General features: G+C 43.1%; 1 protein-coding gene across 4 annotated transcripts in view; it reads right to left on the minus strand.

The window, feature by feature from the left end:
- Positions 1-14,637, minus strand: part of Sltm (SAFB like transcription modulator) — a 47,304-nt gene extending 32,667 nt beyond the window's left edge. For 2 of the 4 annotated variants that reach the window (XM_028865748.2, XM_028865728.2), the window contains exons 1-3: positions 14,277-14,637; positions 13,299-13,386; positions 2,110-2,174 (exon numbers count right to left, since the gene is read on the minus strand). In XM_028865748.2, coding sequence (XP_028721581.1) covers positions 2,110-2,174; positions 13,299-13,386; positions 14,277-14,444 — 321 coding nt within the window. In that variant the 5' untranslated portion in view covers positions 14,445-14,637. The remainder of the gene's footprint in view (positions 1-2,109; positions 2,175-13,298; positions 13,387-14,276) is intronic. The other 2 variants (XM_028865718.2, XM_028865739.2) reach the window with 2 other exon arrangements.
- Between the last annotated feature and the right edge of the window lie 1,038 nt (positions 14,638-15,675).

Genomic DNA, 15,675 nt, shown 5'->3' on the forward strand with positions numbered 1-15,675 from the left:
TAATTTAACAGCAGAGACCCTGGACATCACATGCATATTTAAACATGAAGTTGACTTCTAGTTAATAAGAGAGAACTCCCATTGCTGCATCAGTCTACTCTTGAAAAGTATGCATATTGTTCATTTAAAGTACTGCTTCAAAACTCTCACTGTCCATTTACATAGGAAGAGGACATGGGTTGGGGTTAGCTCTGTACCAGGAGTAAGGACTGACAGTCGCAGATGCACCTTCCTTATTTATTCTGCAGCAAATCAAGGTTTAAGAAGTTGTTTCTGGGCTAACAAGGAAAAGGCAGTCTACTCACCATTTGTAGCTGAACTCAGAAGGGAAACTGTCTAGTGAGGCAGGAGGGCAGCAAAGCCATGGCTGCTCCACAGTGCAGAGCCCACAGAGTGGGCTCTGCGGTGACCACCACCACCAGCCTGACTAGGGAGCGTGGGAGGAAGGGGCTAACAGTGTAGGTCATTTAGGATGGCAGAGGCACAAAGATGGAGGGAGTCCCTGAAGGAACTAACTACACCATTCTGAAGCAAACCTGGACGTCATTTACCCACAGAAACAACTACTGGACTGCCATTTACCCACCACTACTCTAAAACTTCTGAAATGAACAGTTCTAGAAGCAAGAAAAGAAATCCACTGATTTTATCAACTACATCACATACACTTTTAATGTGAAGAAATATTAAGAACTAATGGTATATTCACACAGTTTTCTAACAATCTCTTTTGCTATTCTAGACCTCACCAGATTATTTTAAGGCTGACACAAAAGTATCCTCCCAGCAGATGGGCCATCTCACTACTCCACTCAAAAAGCATGTATCTCCTCTAACATTCCAAATGACTGATACAATTTAAAAACAGTAGGAAACTAAACATTCTTTTTACAAGTTGCAATGTTTTCTAGTTTATAATTTTTGCTTAATCACACACTAGTAAAGAAGCACAGAAACTAATAACAAAGAAATAGACCCAGTGAAAGACACACCACAAGAATAATAGATATCAAAACTAAAGAGTTCTTAAAGGCTCAAACAAAAGCTGGTTATAGGAATGCAGTCACTAAGTTTAGTGGCTCCCCAGGCAAATAGTTAATAAAACTATCTGCTTTCAAGGTTCTCAATGAAATGCTTCTATCTCTGTGCGGTGTGATGTGTGTGTGGAGCAGAGAGAGCACAGAGCTAGGCTGTAGGAGCTACAGGTGGGAAAATGGACAAGAGCTGACCTCATAGTCAACACACAAATACCCAGAGACAATTTTGACAATGTGAACTAACTAACATAAGAACACAGAATAGATGGGAATAAAAATGCATGTAATTTAAAAAGCACTGTGATCATTAATATCTGCAAATGCCACAGTGCTTAAGACCCAATGAAGAGCACACTACTTTTCATTCAAAGAAATAAAATACCAACTACAACTAAAAATAACTTGTTCTATACTTGTAATACACAGAACTATCACTGCCCCAATCAAAATTACTTATTTAATTTTCTGTTTTTGAGGTACATTCCTTTTTGGTTCAAAAAGGTGTGGTGTATTTATCTTTTAACCAGTGTAACAAATTTCTTAATATGATCCTTACTAGGTAATAACACATCAGCAATTTTCCCTCTCTGGTTTTAAAGTATACATGATCGAGTCCTACATATAGTGTATAAAAGTTAATGCAACAAGCAGACTGAAAAAAATACCAGTATCCTTTACAAGTGCAATGCTGTCCACCTAACACACCATTCATTATCCTGGGTGTTCTCCAGGTCCTCAGGCCTCAGATTCCCACTTGAATACCCAAACATACTTATCAGTTTTAGTTTTGTTTTGTTTTTTAAGCCAAGGGTCTGTGTAGCCTAGGCTGGCCTCAGAGATCTGCCTGCCTCTGCTAGAATTAAAGGTATGTGCCACCATACCCAGCTTAGATTTTCTTCATGTCTCAGTTAGCTAGAGTTATTTCTTGTATACCTCAATTATGAGAGCTCACGGGGCTGCCAATATTTAAGTCTCTTTAACCTATGTTCTTCAGTGTCTATTGTTCAAGTCAAAATCCATGAATTTACCATCACACAAAGTATACATCTTAACCTAGAGATGAACACTTTACCTTGACAAAAGCATCATCTTCCACAGAAGCATCTCCACTCAACTCATCTGCTTCTTGTTTTTTACCTGCGAAAGAAGGAAAATGGGCTAACAACCAGTAGTTTATTACTTGAAGAAGAAAAAAAACATTCTACACTTACTCTCCACTCCTGAGACCATCTACAACGCTAATGGGAACTACTTAAAAACCACCTTGTCATAGCTATCCCTAACAAAAAAAGCTTTCCCAAAGCCATGCCATCTCCCTGACATGTGTGCTGTCAGGACCCATCACCTCAACTCACCTAATGCAAAGGGACATTTCCTTCACACGCACACATTCTGTCTTCAGCCTGTCAGTGGCAGCACATTTCAACAGTGTTTTACAATCTAGATATGTAACCAGATACCTAGAGCCAAGTTCAAGACTCGATATCCATAAAATCCTCAATCCTCCTCTTAAACAGCTTTATCTGAAATAAAACGCTCACACTTGGCCAGCCATGATAGTCCACACCTGTAATCCCACCAATTTGGAAGGTGGACACAGGAGGATCAAGAGCTCACGTTACTTCCAGCTAACCTAGGCTACATGGCAAGTCTCTCCCATCACTTGCACAGCATACTAGTTGATACAAACTGTCTAGTCCTGTTTCCAGAACCTCTCACCTCCCCACGAAGGGAAAACAGTCCTTTGGTGCAGTGACTGGCTGGATGCTCTCTTTCCCCCAAAGCCTCAGTACAGCAGTCCTGACCACTCTAGCTAGCATGAGGGCCAGGCGCTGCCCACTCAACATGACACCTAGCAGATGCAAGGCAGGAGAACAGACTTCCAGATGCAGACCATCCCCAGCTTCCTGGCAGACCACAAGAGTTCTCTGCTCAGCCCTCATTTTCAAAACTATGTTATTTGGTGGAATTTAAAGAGTGCTACTACAGTTCTGGGAGGCAGGGAATACATTCCACACAGCCAATGCTACAAGTTTCTTATGTCTTCAATATAGCACACACACCCCAAAAAAAACCTACCTAAAAATCTGTAATGCACCGTAAATGTTGTCTTTAGAAAATCACAGCCACTGAAACTTTAGTGTTTATATTTTAACCTTTTTTTTCATTTCTTTTGAAATGTAAACGACTATTTCCTTCTGAAGCAAACTAACCTGCCTTTTCCTTTTGCCTGAAACAGGTACTGACCATTCTGCTGCCAAGGCTGAAGATTAGTGACTCCTGAGTCTAGCTACTAAGGGAAATGCTAAAAAGTAAGTTCTTTCCTATCACTATCCAGTCACCCTATCTTCACATGTTCTCAATTCAAAACCCCCTCTGTGAGTGAGTGAGTGAGTGAGTGAGTGAGTGAGTGAGTGAGTGGGTAACAGGAAACCAAACACTGGTCCGTCCGGCAAGTGGAAGAAGTCAAGCCTGGGAGACTGTGCTTCCCATTTACTCAAGGAGCAGGGCATGCCTTGAGAATACAGAGTCTTTAAAAACTTGCTTTCAAAGGGGAAGGAGATGAGACAGGTCTCACTTCCTAGCCCCAGATAGCCCGGAACTCACTATGTAGCTCAGGCTGGCCCTGCACTGCAGCCTTCCAGTGCTGGATTACAATGCATCAACTGCAGCTGCCGGCTTCAACTTCCTAGTTAGACCACCGGTGCCGAAAGTTTAAGGAAAACATAAATGTATAATGTACTTAAGAATTTACAATTACTATCATTCTTTTTATCATAAATAGTATTTTACACAACAATCAAAATAAGGGAAGCCTAAGATCTAAATATAGAAATGACTTCAAGGGCGACCACTTCATAGCCCTTGTTCATTAGAACCTGTAAGTGTGTTGAAGAAAAATAACAACAAAGGTGTTGCTTTTCTGAAAACTGAACACACATGATCTCATTAACTTGTCTATTACATTATAGAAGGACATCTCATAACAAAAATATTTAAGGTCTAGGGAGATGGCTCAGGGGTTACTAGAACTTACAGCTTTTGCATAGGACCCAGGTTCTATTCTCAGCACCCATGTAGCAGCTCACAACCATCTGTAACTCCAATTCCAAGGGATCTGATGCCCTCTTCTGGTCTGCACGGGTAACAGACACTGGTCCACTTATAGATGTACAAGCAAACACTCAGACACATAAAATAACAAACTTTTTTTTTTTTTTAATTTAAGGATGCTACATTTTGGTGGAAAAGGTTTTAAAAACCTCAAGCCCTTCCCTCTACAAATACATACCCAAGTTGCCTAGAGGGCAAAGCTTAGGGTGAACTCCCTTAGTTGCTTCAAAATGCTAAGTTTGTCTTTGTAATTAAAATCTATCTTACAATTTGCAAAGCACTTTTTATAAATACAACTTATTTTACAGGCATGCTTGGGTACACAGGACAGGTTTCCACAATTTTACAAAGATGTAAGGAGCTCAGAGGCCAAGTAGCATGCCCCAAACCAGCAAAAAACCAGCAAAGTCATTTGCTCACCTCTGAATTCCAGGGGGAGACTTTTCTGACTAACAAGGCCTCATTCTAGGAAGTGGTTAATGCACACAATTTACAGACACTCACAGCATGGGAACAAGCCACGCACCAGGCACACTCCAAGGGGAAGCCCACTTGCTTTAATTTACTAAGAGGAAGCTCAAATTGCACTTCAACACAAACTACCAGCAGCCACCGCCGCTGCTGCTCACTCTTCCTGCTGTCCAGAGTCCACAAGGGATGCTTTCTACAGTCACAGACCTGTGCATTTCACCCTCCGGCTACTCGGAAGCACTCATTCCACAAACTAGAAACCGAGGCTGAAAAGATCACGAAGATAGCAATATTTCAATCAAGCCCAATCCCACACCTGGAAGGCAGGAGATCACTGAGGAGTGAAAATGGAGCAGATGCTCAGCTGCTATTTCTCCTGCTGTAAATAAAGGCTCCAAGGCCCCATCTTTAAAATGTCAACTGTGGTGACACACACCTTTAATCTCTGCACTTGGGGAGACAGAGGCAGGCAGATCTCTGAGTTAGAGACCAGCCTGGTCTACACAATGAGTTCCAGAACAGCCAGGGCTACACAGAGAAGAAACCCTGTCTCAAAACCACCCCCATCCCCCAAATTGTAAACTGTGAAATTCACAACAGTTAAGAAACTTGCCCCAGGACAGACAGACAAGAAGAGGCCGAAGAGGGCACACAGCAAAGTCTTACTGTTGCTCTGCACTGTTGCCAGATGCCATGTTACATGAAAGCACTACACAGTGACTCTCTCCTTATGAGCTTTAAAACCACAAGGACAAGATTGGGCAACACAGAGATAAGACTGCAGTACACAGCATTTGAGAAAACCGAAAACTCACACTTGCTGCTTTTGATCTAGTCATCAGATTTTGATGATCTGAAACTCTGGTTTATTTAACTAATGCTGAATTTGAAACTATATTGCAAATGCTTCCTCTGTGAAAACAATCATTACCTCTCCCTACAAATATAACTAGCCTGCATGAGCCACCATGGGGCCCATACGGCAGAGAAGCCAGTCCGGCACTAGAGCCAGCAGGTGTTCACTGTCCGGAACCTCCTGGCTGGTCCTAACAGACGAAGAGTAGTAGACACTAGGAGGCCCAGGTCTAGACTTCTATTAAGCCCAACTGGGACAAAGGTAAGAGGTGACACGTCAGTCAAAGAGTCACATGCAACCTCATCCTGTCAACAAGGCTGGAGTAACTTTAACTGATGCTGTAAGTTGTATCGGCAGGTCTCTAGCTTTTCATGCAGTCACAGATGTTCAAGGTCTTCAAGAAGGACCACATTCCAATAACACTTATGTTTAGCACACTTTATTCAGCTGGTAGCCATTTCTGTCTGTTCCTCTTAACCCTGTGCTAGGCAAAAGTCCTACAGACAACTTCCCCTCCTTTGTCCTTCAGGGAATCTGGCATGTACCACAGAAAGGCAAACTGGCCCAAAGGAGAGCAGCATGACCAGGAGGAAGACTAACTCAAAGTAATGAACTTTGCACATTATTCTTAATACTTTGTGAAACAAAACTAGAAAATAAGTTGGCCAGTAAACACTGTCTGAAAAAAAGAATAGAAAATGAAAGCAAAATTAACATATCACATCTTAAGCTACAGTAGAAGAGGTTAACTACTTTGAAATGTATAAAATTCACTTTTTAAGCAAAAATCACTTAAACCAAAGTTGACAAAGTTAGAAACATGTTTGTGAATGACAGTGTGTAGGTCAACAAATTCTTAATGAAACCTTGAGGCCAGTCATGTCTAAGAACTGCAACCTTCCAGGCTTTGCAAGAATGGGCACTCTATGTTCCACTTACTAAGTTAAACTCCTTCACAATCATTAGAAGTATTTTTTACCTACGGGATATGGTGGCACTCAGGAGGCAGAGACAGGCAGACACCTGAGTTCAAGGCTAGCAAAGAAACTTTCTCAAAAAACAAAAACAAAAACAAAAAAAAGGAAATATTTGCTGAAATATATGAATGGTTACATCAAACAAGAATAGCTCATTTTTACCACAAAACTTTTTTTTAAAGCTTTCAGAACTTACACATTTCAGAAATATATATAAAAGTTTTAGGTTACAAATTGATTTTTCTTCTCCAAAGGTAAATTGGTCCTTTAAAGATTTGCAATCTTCACCGGACGGTGGTGGTGGTGGTGGTGGTGGTGGTGGTGGTGGTGGTGGTGGTGGTGGACGCCTTTAATCCCGGCACTGGGAAGGTAGAGCCAGGTGGATCTCTGTGAGTTCCAGATCAACCTGAGCTACAGAGTGAGATCCAGGACAGACTCCAAAGCTACACAAAGAAACCCTGTCTCAAAAAAAAAAAAGAAAAAAAAAATTTGCAATCCACTTAATAAGTAGATTTTGAAGTGATTTTTCCAAGTAACTTTACCTTTGAACACAGACATCACTCTGAAATACAGGTAAGAAGAGCTAAGCTGTAGAGCACAGCGGCAGAGCTCCTGCCTAGCAGACATGAGTCCTAGGTTGGTCCTCAGTCTCAGGGAGGGAAGGAGGCCTAGTTACAAAATGTCTGTTGGAAAGGGATATGATTTCCAACTGACCACTGACATTTCCAGCCAAAACCTCCTCTTCATTATTTGCTCTTGTTGTGTCTGGTCCGGGCACACTCACTGGTGCATGTTCGGAGGACAGCCTGCAGGAGTCAGTTTTCTCCTTCCACCATTGGGGTCCTCAGGGACCGAACTCAAGCTGTGCAGTGGCAGGCACCTTTTATCACTAAGCCATCTTGCCAGCCCCGGCCTAGAATATTTTAACCAAAAATCATTCCTGTGGTAATTGCTGGCATCTATTTTAGCTACTGTTGCTTTATTTTACTTTATTCTTGAGATTAAGTTTCTCTATATAGCTCAGGCTGGCCCCAAAATAAAAACTCCTGTCCCTCTCCCAAGTGCTAGGATTACAGGTGTATACCATCACACCCAGCTGTATTTAGCTTCTATTAACTAACATTTTACTAACAGAACAAAATTTCTGAAAGTCTTTGCACCCTGTCTTAAATAGAGCAGTCACCGAATAAATGAGTTTGATTTTTTTTTTTTTTAATCTACTTCAGGGGAAACCAAGGAAAAAGAAATATATACACATATATACTTATGTATACAGATTGTGTGATTGTGTGTGTGTGTGTGTGTGTGTAAAGGCAATTCAGCCAGGCAGTGGTGGCGAACGTCTTTAATCCCAGCACTTGAGAGGCAGAGGCAGAAGTTCGAAGCCAGCCTGGTCTACAGAGTGAGTTCTAGGGCAGCCAAGGCTACACAGAGAAACCCTGTTGGGGGGGGGGGGTGCAGAAAAGGTGATTCATATTCATCATAATGAATCAATACCCAAAGTATATATCTTCAAAGTCCCTTAAATATGTCATCTAATGATAATTAGAATAAACATGAGATTTTTAAAGATAGTGAAAGGGCCCAGGTACATATAGTTTAGTAGCTGAGCACCTGCCTAGCATGTGTGAGGCCCCAAATCTGGGCTGACACCCTAGCACTGAGAAAATAATAATAAAACAAGTATGTAAAAATGAAAAGTATTAAAACTTATTTGAGTTACTGTCAGGCTGTTAATAGCTATCAACTAAATATAGTTGTAGGGCTGGAGAGACGGCTCAGTGATTAAGAGCACTGGCTACCTTTGTAGAGGACCCAGGAGTGACTCACACCTATCCATAACTCCAGTTCCAGGGGATCTGATGCCTCTTCTGGCCTCCAAGGGCACCAGGCATACAGGTAGTACACAGACATACATAGAGGCAAAACACACATAAAATGAATAAATCTAAAAAATGTTAAAACTATTAATACATATATATTTTTTTTATTTATTTATTTTTAAGTCCTGCTTACATCTCGACACATCTGGGAGAATCAAACAAAAGCAGTGTAAAAGGCTTTTGGAACTATAAAATTGATGAGCAGAGTCACCCAGAAAAGGCAGAGTAGCCTCAGCTGCACATGAGAACCATCTGGAAGCTTCCAGAGAAGACTGGTGGCCTGACAGAGCACAGAAACTGAGCCACAAAGAAGTGGGAAACTGGTATCTGATTTTGAGTGACTTTAATGCAGAGTATAGAATACCATTTAAATGATGGGTGTGACTAAAGAGGCCAGAGTGAGAAAAATCTGGGAGGAAAGGGACTGTTTTCAGATTCTCCACACTGAGCAAAGTGGGTTTCTACCTACCTTTAACAAAGCACCAAGTACATGACGTGGACGTATTGAAAGTGTTGAAAAGGGGGAAATGGGCCTGGAGTGATGGCTCAGCTGCTGGGAGCACTTGTTGCTCTTCTAGAGGACCTGGGCTGGGTTCCCAGCACCCACACAGTGTTCACAGCCATCTATAACTCCAGATTCTGAGCCCCAAGAGATCCAACATCTTCTCACTTCTTCAAGTATGCATGTGATGTACATAAAGACATGCAAGCAAAAACTCCTATAGATAAAATAGTTTTTCGAGACAGGGTTTCCCTCTGTAGCCCTTGCCTGGAATTCACTATATAGACCAGGCTGGCCTCGAACTCAGAGATCCGCAGGCCTCTGCCTCCAGGTGCTGGGATTAAAGGCGTGGCCACCACCGCCTGGCTGATAAAATTAATACAATTTTAAAAATCCAAAGAAAAAATTTAAGTACAAAAAAAAAAAATACTTAAACACAATGACAAATTCAAGGTGGGAGGGTTAAGAGCTATTTTTGGTTTTGGTTTTGGTTTTTTTTTGTATTATTCTGGATTATCTAATTTAAAAAAGGAAAACACTTCACCTTTATGACCAGGAAAACACTAAACTACTATTCCAGAGGAGAAGGGCTGCCACACAGGCCACTCGTGTTATGCAGCTTAGGACCAGAGGCTGTAAAACACTGAGGTCCTTTCATTCTTTCAGAAGAATGACTGATTAAATAAATCAATAATCCACATGCGCTCTAAGCCGCCATTCAATCTTTTCATTAAAATCTCAGGCCATCAACACTAATAATGACTTTTTTTCTGCACTTCATGCACGATCAACAGTTTAGTTTACATGAGTTCCTCGGCCTCTGAACACCTAAGATGACTGAGCTGGCAGGCAAGTACTATACAGGCATCGACTAGCTTTATTCCATACTTGATATCATAGCTGAAAAATGGGCAGGAGTGCCTTAATGACAAACACTGTTTTAACGGCTGAGACAAATGAGCGTTCTGAAATAAAAACAACATACGATCCCTGACACTAGATGCTATTCCAGCAAGGGTCGGGAGGCTTTCCAATGCAGCTACAGCGTGGTAACAAATACAAGAACAATGCAGTGAGCTGTGCATTCTCAAAGTACACTTGACATAGTGAGTGTATCAGGAGAAACCACTGTGCTCCAGAGGAAAAATGCCTGGTGTAAATGCTTCCTACAAATGTACAAGCGAGACAGGCAGCAAGTAGTACTTTAGGAAATAACACTTCTCCAACAGCCTTCAGAATTTATTCAACCAACATCTGAGCACAAAATACTTGCCCCAGGCTGTTAGAGGTGTAAGGACTACATCCTGGGACTTCACTGATCCTTACACTGGATCTTTCAGTCTAGCAGGCACATAAGAAACACCTGTGACAATCCTGGGCTCAAAGTCCACCTTTCACCACAGTTTTGTTAGTGACTAACATTCAACATACTAAAATTTAAAGCAGGTAGAAGAGCAGAACAACCATTCACTGGGACTGAACTACTCAAAATGTGCTCTAAGGCTACTAATTACATTATCTTAGTTGATTGTGTGTGTGTGTGTGTGTGTGTGTGTGTGTGTGTTTGTGTATACACACACATACATATTTGATTTTTTTTTTTTTTTTTTTTGGTTTTTCGAGACAGGGTTTCTCTGTGTAGCTTTGCGCCTTTCCTGGAGCTCACTTGGTAGCCCAGGTTGGCCTCGAACTCACAGAGATCCGCCTGGCTCTGCCTCCCGAGTGCTGGGATTAAAGGCGTGCGCCACCAACGCCCGGCACATATTTGATTTTTTGAGACAGTTTCCCTGTGTAGTTTTGGTGCCTGTCCTAGATCTCACTCTGTAGACCAGGCTGGCCTCAAACTCACAGAGATCTTCCTGCCTCTGCCTCCCAAGTGTTGGGATTAAAGGTGTGCGCCACCACCGCCCAGCTATAATAATTTTTTAAAGTTTTACAAAATAAACACATAATATATGTTATTTTCTCACAAAAATATTAGATATCAGATGCTTGACCAAACCAAAATTACAAATTATACTTACTCCTATAGGTGGAAATTCTACATCTGTTTTGTTTTGTTTTAGCCTATATGCACTGAAAATTAGTTTCAACACCAATTAATGATACTTAATTCTGACTGCTGCATTGATTTGCTAACACATAATTTGCTGAAGTTTAGAGGTGATTTTGAATGTTGAAAATCTAGAAGAAATCAGATACAGTATCTGAAACAAGGCAGGGAGGCATTGGCTCTACCTGTTTAACAGCTTTCTTAACACACACCCAAGTAATACGATAGTAACTCTCAATGGGAGCAGCTTTCATCTAGGTTACTTATTAAAAAGTTCCCAGGAAAGAGACTGTAAAGAAACTGAGAACTAATCCAGAATGCAAACTGTTTTGATATTAGCTACATGTTATTACAAATACCAGAACCCACTACAACATGATCAATACCACAGACTTTTGTCCTTGAAACTATGCCTTTAAAAAATTCTATATATAAGATTATAGACTCCTTTTCCTCTTCCCTGAGCATAATCATTTAACATATTTTAGGTGGGGAGAGGAGAGTGACAGAGATTGAACCCACGGGCTGACCCAGTGAGCTTTACCTCCAGACGGAACATACATCCTTTTAAGATAGATTGATGAATGTATGTATGCATGTATGTATGTATGTATATGCACAGAACTACAAATACAAAGAAAAATATGTCAAAATCAAACAAGAAAAGCATGTGTTAACTGAATAAATTAGGTGGCATATCAATGCTAAAATCATTAAGTTAACTTGAGACTATGATTAATACATGGCTTGTAAGCTATCACAATACACCAAATAAATGATGTGAATCAGTAACCTATACAAAACATGTTCATTCCTGCCATATTTCTTTCCCATTATGAAACAACTGCTTCACTGGCAGTTTCCAAGGTGATACCAATGTATCGCTCAAGTTTAAAAGCCACAGATTTTCAAGATAATATTGCTAATCTTCTAAATTCTATCTCCATGTTGCCATAACTACTGACCCAGGAAATGCTTCTCCTTTTTTAATTTCTATCAGCACACCCAGGGAACTCCTGAATCAAGAAATCTCAAATAGTAAGCTGGCCAGGTCCTAAGACACAGTGCTTAAGGTCAAAATTGAAGGTTCCCTTCTATTTAGATTAATCTAGTCAATCATCTTTGGTGGGTTGGTTGGTTGGTTTTTCCAGACAGGGTTTCTCTGTGTAGCTTTGGCTGTCCTGGAACTCGCTCTGTAGACCAGGCTGGCCTCGAAACCCAGACCCACCTGCCTGTACCTCCTCAGTGCTGGGATTAAAGGTGTGCACTACTGCCACTGCCTGGCCTATTCAATCATCTTACTCCCATTACAATCCTGTATAGACCGGGTCCAGCAGCAAAGTTATGTTACAATAACAAAATGCCCAGAAGTCCATGACTTATTCTGTCTAGAAACTATAGAGACCAGTCATCAGACAGCTAGTTGTCTACCCTCTGCCATAGTCCTTCAAAAGCAGGGAGGGGTTGGGGGAATTTGCAATTATTAAAATAAGATTACACTAGTTGGATGTTTTCAACAGTACCTAATTCCCACTTATTATAAAAATGTGCATTTGAAAATTACTTTTAGCTATTCACAGCAATCATTCTTTCCTTGGAAATACAACTAAATCGAATTTAAAAGTTATGATATTAAAAACCTTTAGTATCCCCATACAAAAGAAGCTTAAAACTTCTTGAAGAGCTAATTATTACCGGGTGGTGGTGCCACATGCCTTTAATCCCATCACTCATGAGGCAGAGCCAGGTGGATCCCTGTGAGTTCAAGGCCAGCCTGGTCTACAGAGCGAGATCCAGGACAGGCACCAAAACTACACAGAGAAACCCTGTCTCGGGGAAAAAAAAAAAGAGCTAATTATTTGTGGCTTTTTTTTTTTTTTTGCCTTTATTAGTATGACTGATGATGTCTTTTGAATTTCACTGAAAATTATTAGACTGCATAATGGAACAAATGCGAAATAACCAGTCTGTCAAATAAAATACTAAACATAAAGGTTACAGAACTTTTAATACACTAGAAAGAACAGCAAAGAGCCAAGGGAAGGTGTGTTAGGAATTTCATCAAAACTCTGCCAATTGTGGGGCAAGGTAGACACAGATCAAAGTGTTATTTGATTCTTTAGCACGTCCTACTATGAAGGAGCGGTATGCAACATAACTTTGTGCTTTTCTCCAGAATCAATAAAGAACTTGCTCACTTTCTAGTCAACTTCAGCCGAATCTAAAAGGCTACAAGTTACTCGGAGCCTGGTAACAGCAACTTTTCTTCCTTGACCCAAGAAGGCAGAGTGCCGGAGGGAGACAGCAAAGAGTAGCACCGTATAAACAGGGCAAGTGGTACAAGAGCAGAGCCAAGTTATATAACCGAAAGTATATTTGAAAATATGTTCAGAACTCGTAACAACCTTTGCCTTTGGTTGGTTTCTTGTTTGGAGTATCAGTTGAAACAGTTAATTCAATATTATCTGGATCGCCTCCTTCCTCTTCAATAGCCTACATTAGAAAGAGAAGTTAATATGCTACACAAACTATCTAAACTTATTTTATAAAAATTTAATGAAAATATATTAGCAAACCTCAAGTCTCAAGACATTAGAATTGCCAGTTATTCTACAAACCGACTTCACAAACGAGTTATTACGCTACACGGGGGTGGGGGTGGGGGGGTCATTAAGTATCAAAATGTCTTGGAACTTGAAATTTCAACGAGTCGATAGTTATATGTCACATATATACTGAACAAGAATCTAATGTTCTATTACAGAAAAGTTTATAGCCACTTAAATAACGAAGAGTTTTCCTAACGTGTATTGCGTACACTTGTTCCCCCTCTCCGATTCCAAGGCTTCACGTGAATAAACCTGAAAGCTTAGCAGGGCTGAGAACGTAAGATGATTATGCTGATGCAATCAGAAACTAAAAATTAAAAAAATAAATCAACTAAAAGCCCAGGGGGAGAAGACAAACCTTCCTTCTCATCCACCCATCAACTCCCACTACCGATTTCTCCGAACAGGGGTGAAGAAACGGTTGGGCACAATTAAACGGTAACTTCGACCAAGTCAGCAAACTAACCATCGCCTCGGAGCCCGAGCGATGCACGCGCTGCGCACCGACCGCAGGCCGGGGTACCCAGCGCCGCCCCGGGTCTGCAGCACCGCCCTCGGCAGGCCGCGGCGCCGACCGAGAGGATGTCCCGGGGGAGACGCGGGGGGCGCGACCAGCGGCGGCTCGCGAGGCCGCTGGAAGGCCAGGCTTGTCGCGGAGGCTCCGGCCTCGCGCGCCCGGCACGCACAGGCGCCGCCCGGTCCGCCGCGACCGCGGAAGCGCAGCAACCCAGCGGCGCGGCCTACGCTGCCCTGCGCGCAGCGCCGGGGCCTCACCTGCTTCAGCCGGGAGACCAGCACCGTCTTGACCCCGTTGATGTCCAAGTTGCGGCGCTTCAGCTCCGACCTGAGGTCGATGACCCGCAGCTCGGTGATCTTCTTCCCTTCCGCCTGCCCTGAGGCGGCCGAGGCTGCCACGGCCCCGGCAGCGGCAGCGGCAGCCATTTTGGGAAAGCAGCGCGCTGCCGAGGCAGCGAGTGGGCTGCAGGGCGGCGGCGGCGGAGGAGGAGGCAGCGGCGGTGGAGGCGGTGGCCGCGGCAGCACCAACTTCCAACCCGGGGCCGGGCGGCCAGCGGCGCCGCGCTACGCTGCGCACAATGAGCCGCTGACCACGCCCCCCCGCGGGGACCACGCCCCCCGGCCCGCAGCCCCAGCGCAACCTGCAGCAGCGGCACCCGGATGACGGGTGCGCGTGCGCACTGAGCAAGCATGGCGGGGGCGGAGCTCTGAACGACTAGCGGCGCTGCCCCTGGCGTGGGCCCCGGACCTTCCAGCGCGTCCGACCGCACAGCTGTCCTTTGCACCGGCGGTCCCCACCTCTCCATTAACCATCTTCTCTTCGCGTCCCGCATCTGGAGCCACCGCCACGTGAGAGGCACCCCAGAGTACAGAGAGTAGGCGCGTATCTCCACCGTAGCGAAGGGGGGCGTGTACGCACGCCAAGCCTCCCCGGAAGAAGCACGGAGTCATCGCGGAAAGGTGGTCGGGGTACACCAGGGAACCTGGGTCGCCGGGTTCCGCCCCCGAACGCCCAGAGAAACCTCCTGAGGCTGCGAGCCCCGGGGACCTGTAGGACACTGCCCACTGGCTCTCCCAGGAGACAGTGTCACGCTGCGACATCCTGAAGTTTAGTTCGTTCTAGGGCTGCCCCTGAAAACCACCAAAAAAACGTCCTCTCCGTGTTGGCCTGTTTGCCCATCCACCCTGGTGGACGTGACGGCTCAATGAAATTGTTCACAAAAAGAGATTAGTTTTTAAGTACTTGTTTCTCTGATCCTGTGCCGTGTGTGCTGTCTTGCGCCCTCAGCATTTAGAATGTCAAGGACAGGGGCCTCTTTATGGAGAACCAGCCTGTACTAGTGAGTGTCTCTTCGTAATTTTAGTCAGGATTATGAATCATCACAACATAAGCATTTATGGAATAAACTGAAAGTTTGATAAAGTTAAGTAGGATACACAAGAACTGGACTAACGCTTACTGGTGGTGGGTTTTGTTTGTTTGCGTCCTTATTTTTACCCCTTTCTCCAATTTCCTGCTTTTAAAACTTAAATTGATGAGGTGTAACTGACTTTGGGTTGCCTTTTCTGATGCAATTAGCTCAAATGGAGGAAAACCGGACGTTATAAAAAGCATACCTGACAGTTCGGTATTTCTTTGTGGCTTTCTTTTTCTATT

This window comes from Peromyscus leucopus, chromosome 7 (assembly GCF_004664715.2).
Source record: "Peromyscus leucopus breed LL Stock chromosome 7, UCI_PerLeu_2.1, whole genome shotgun sequence".
Classification (NCBI taxonomy): Eukaryota; Metazoa; Chordata; class Mammalia; order Rodentia; family Cricetidae; genus Peromyscus; species Peromyscus leucopus.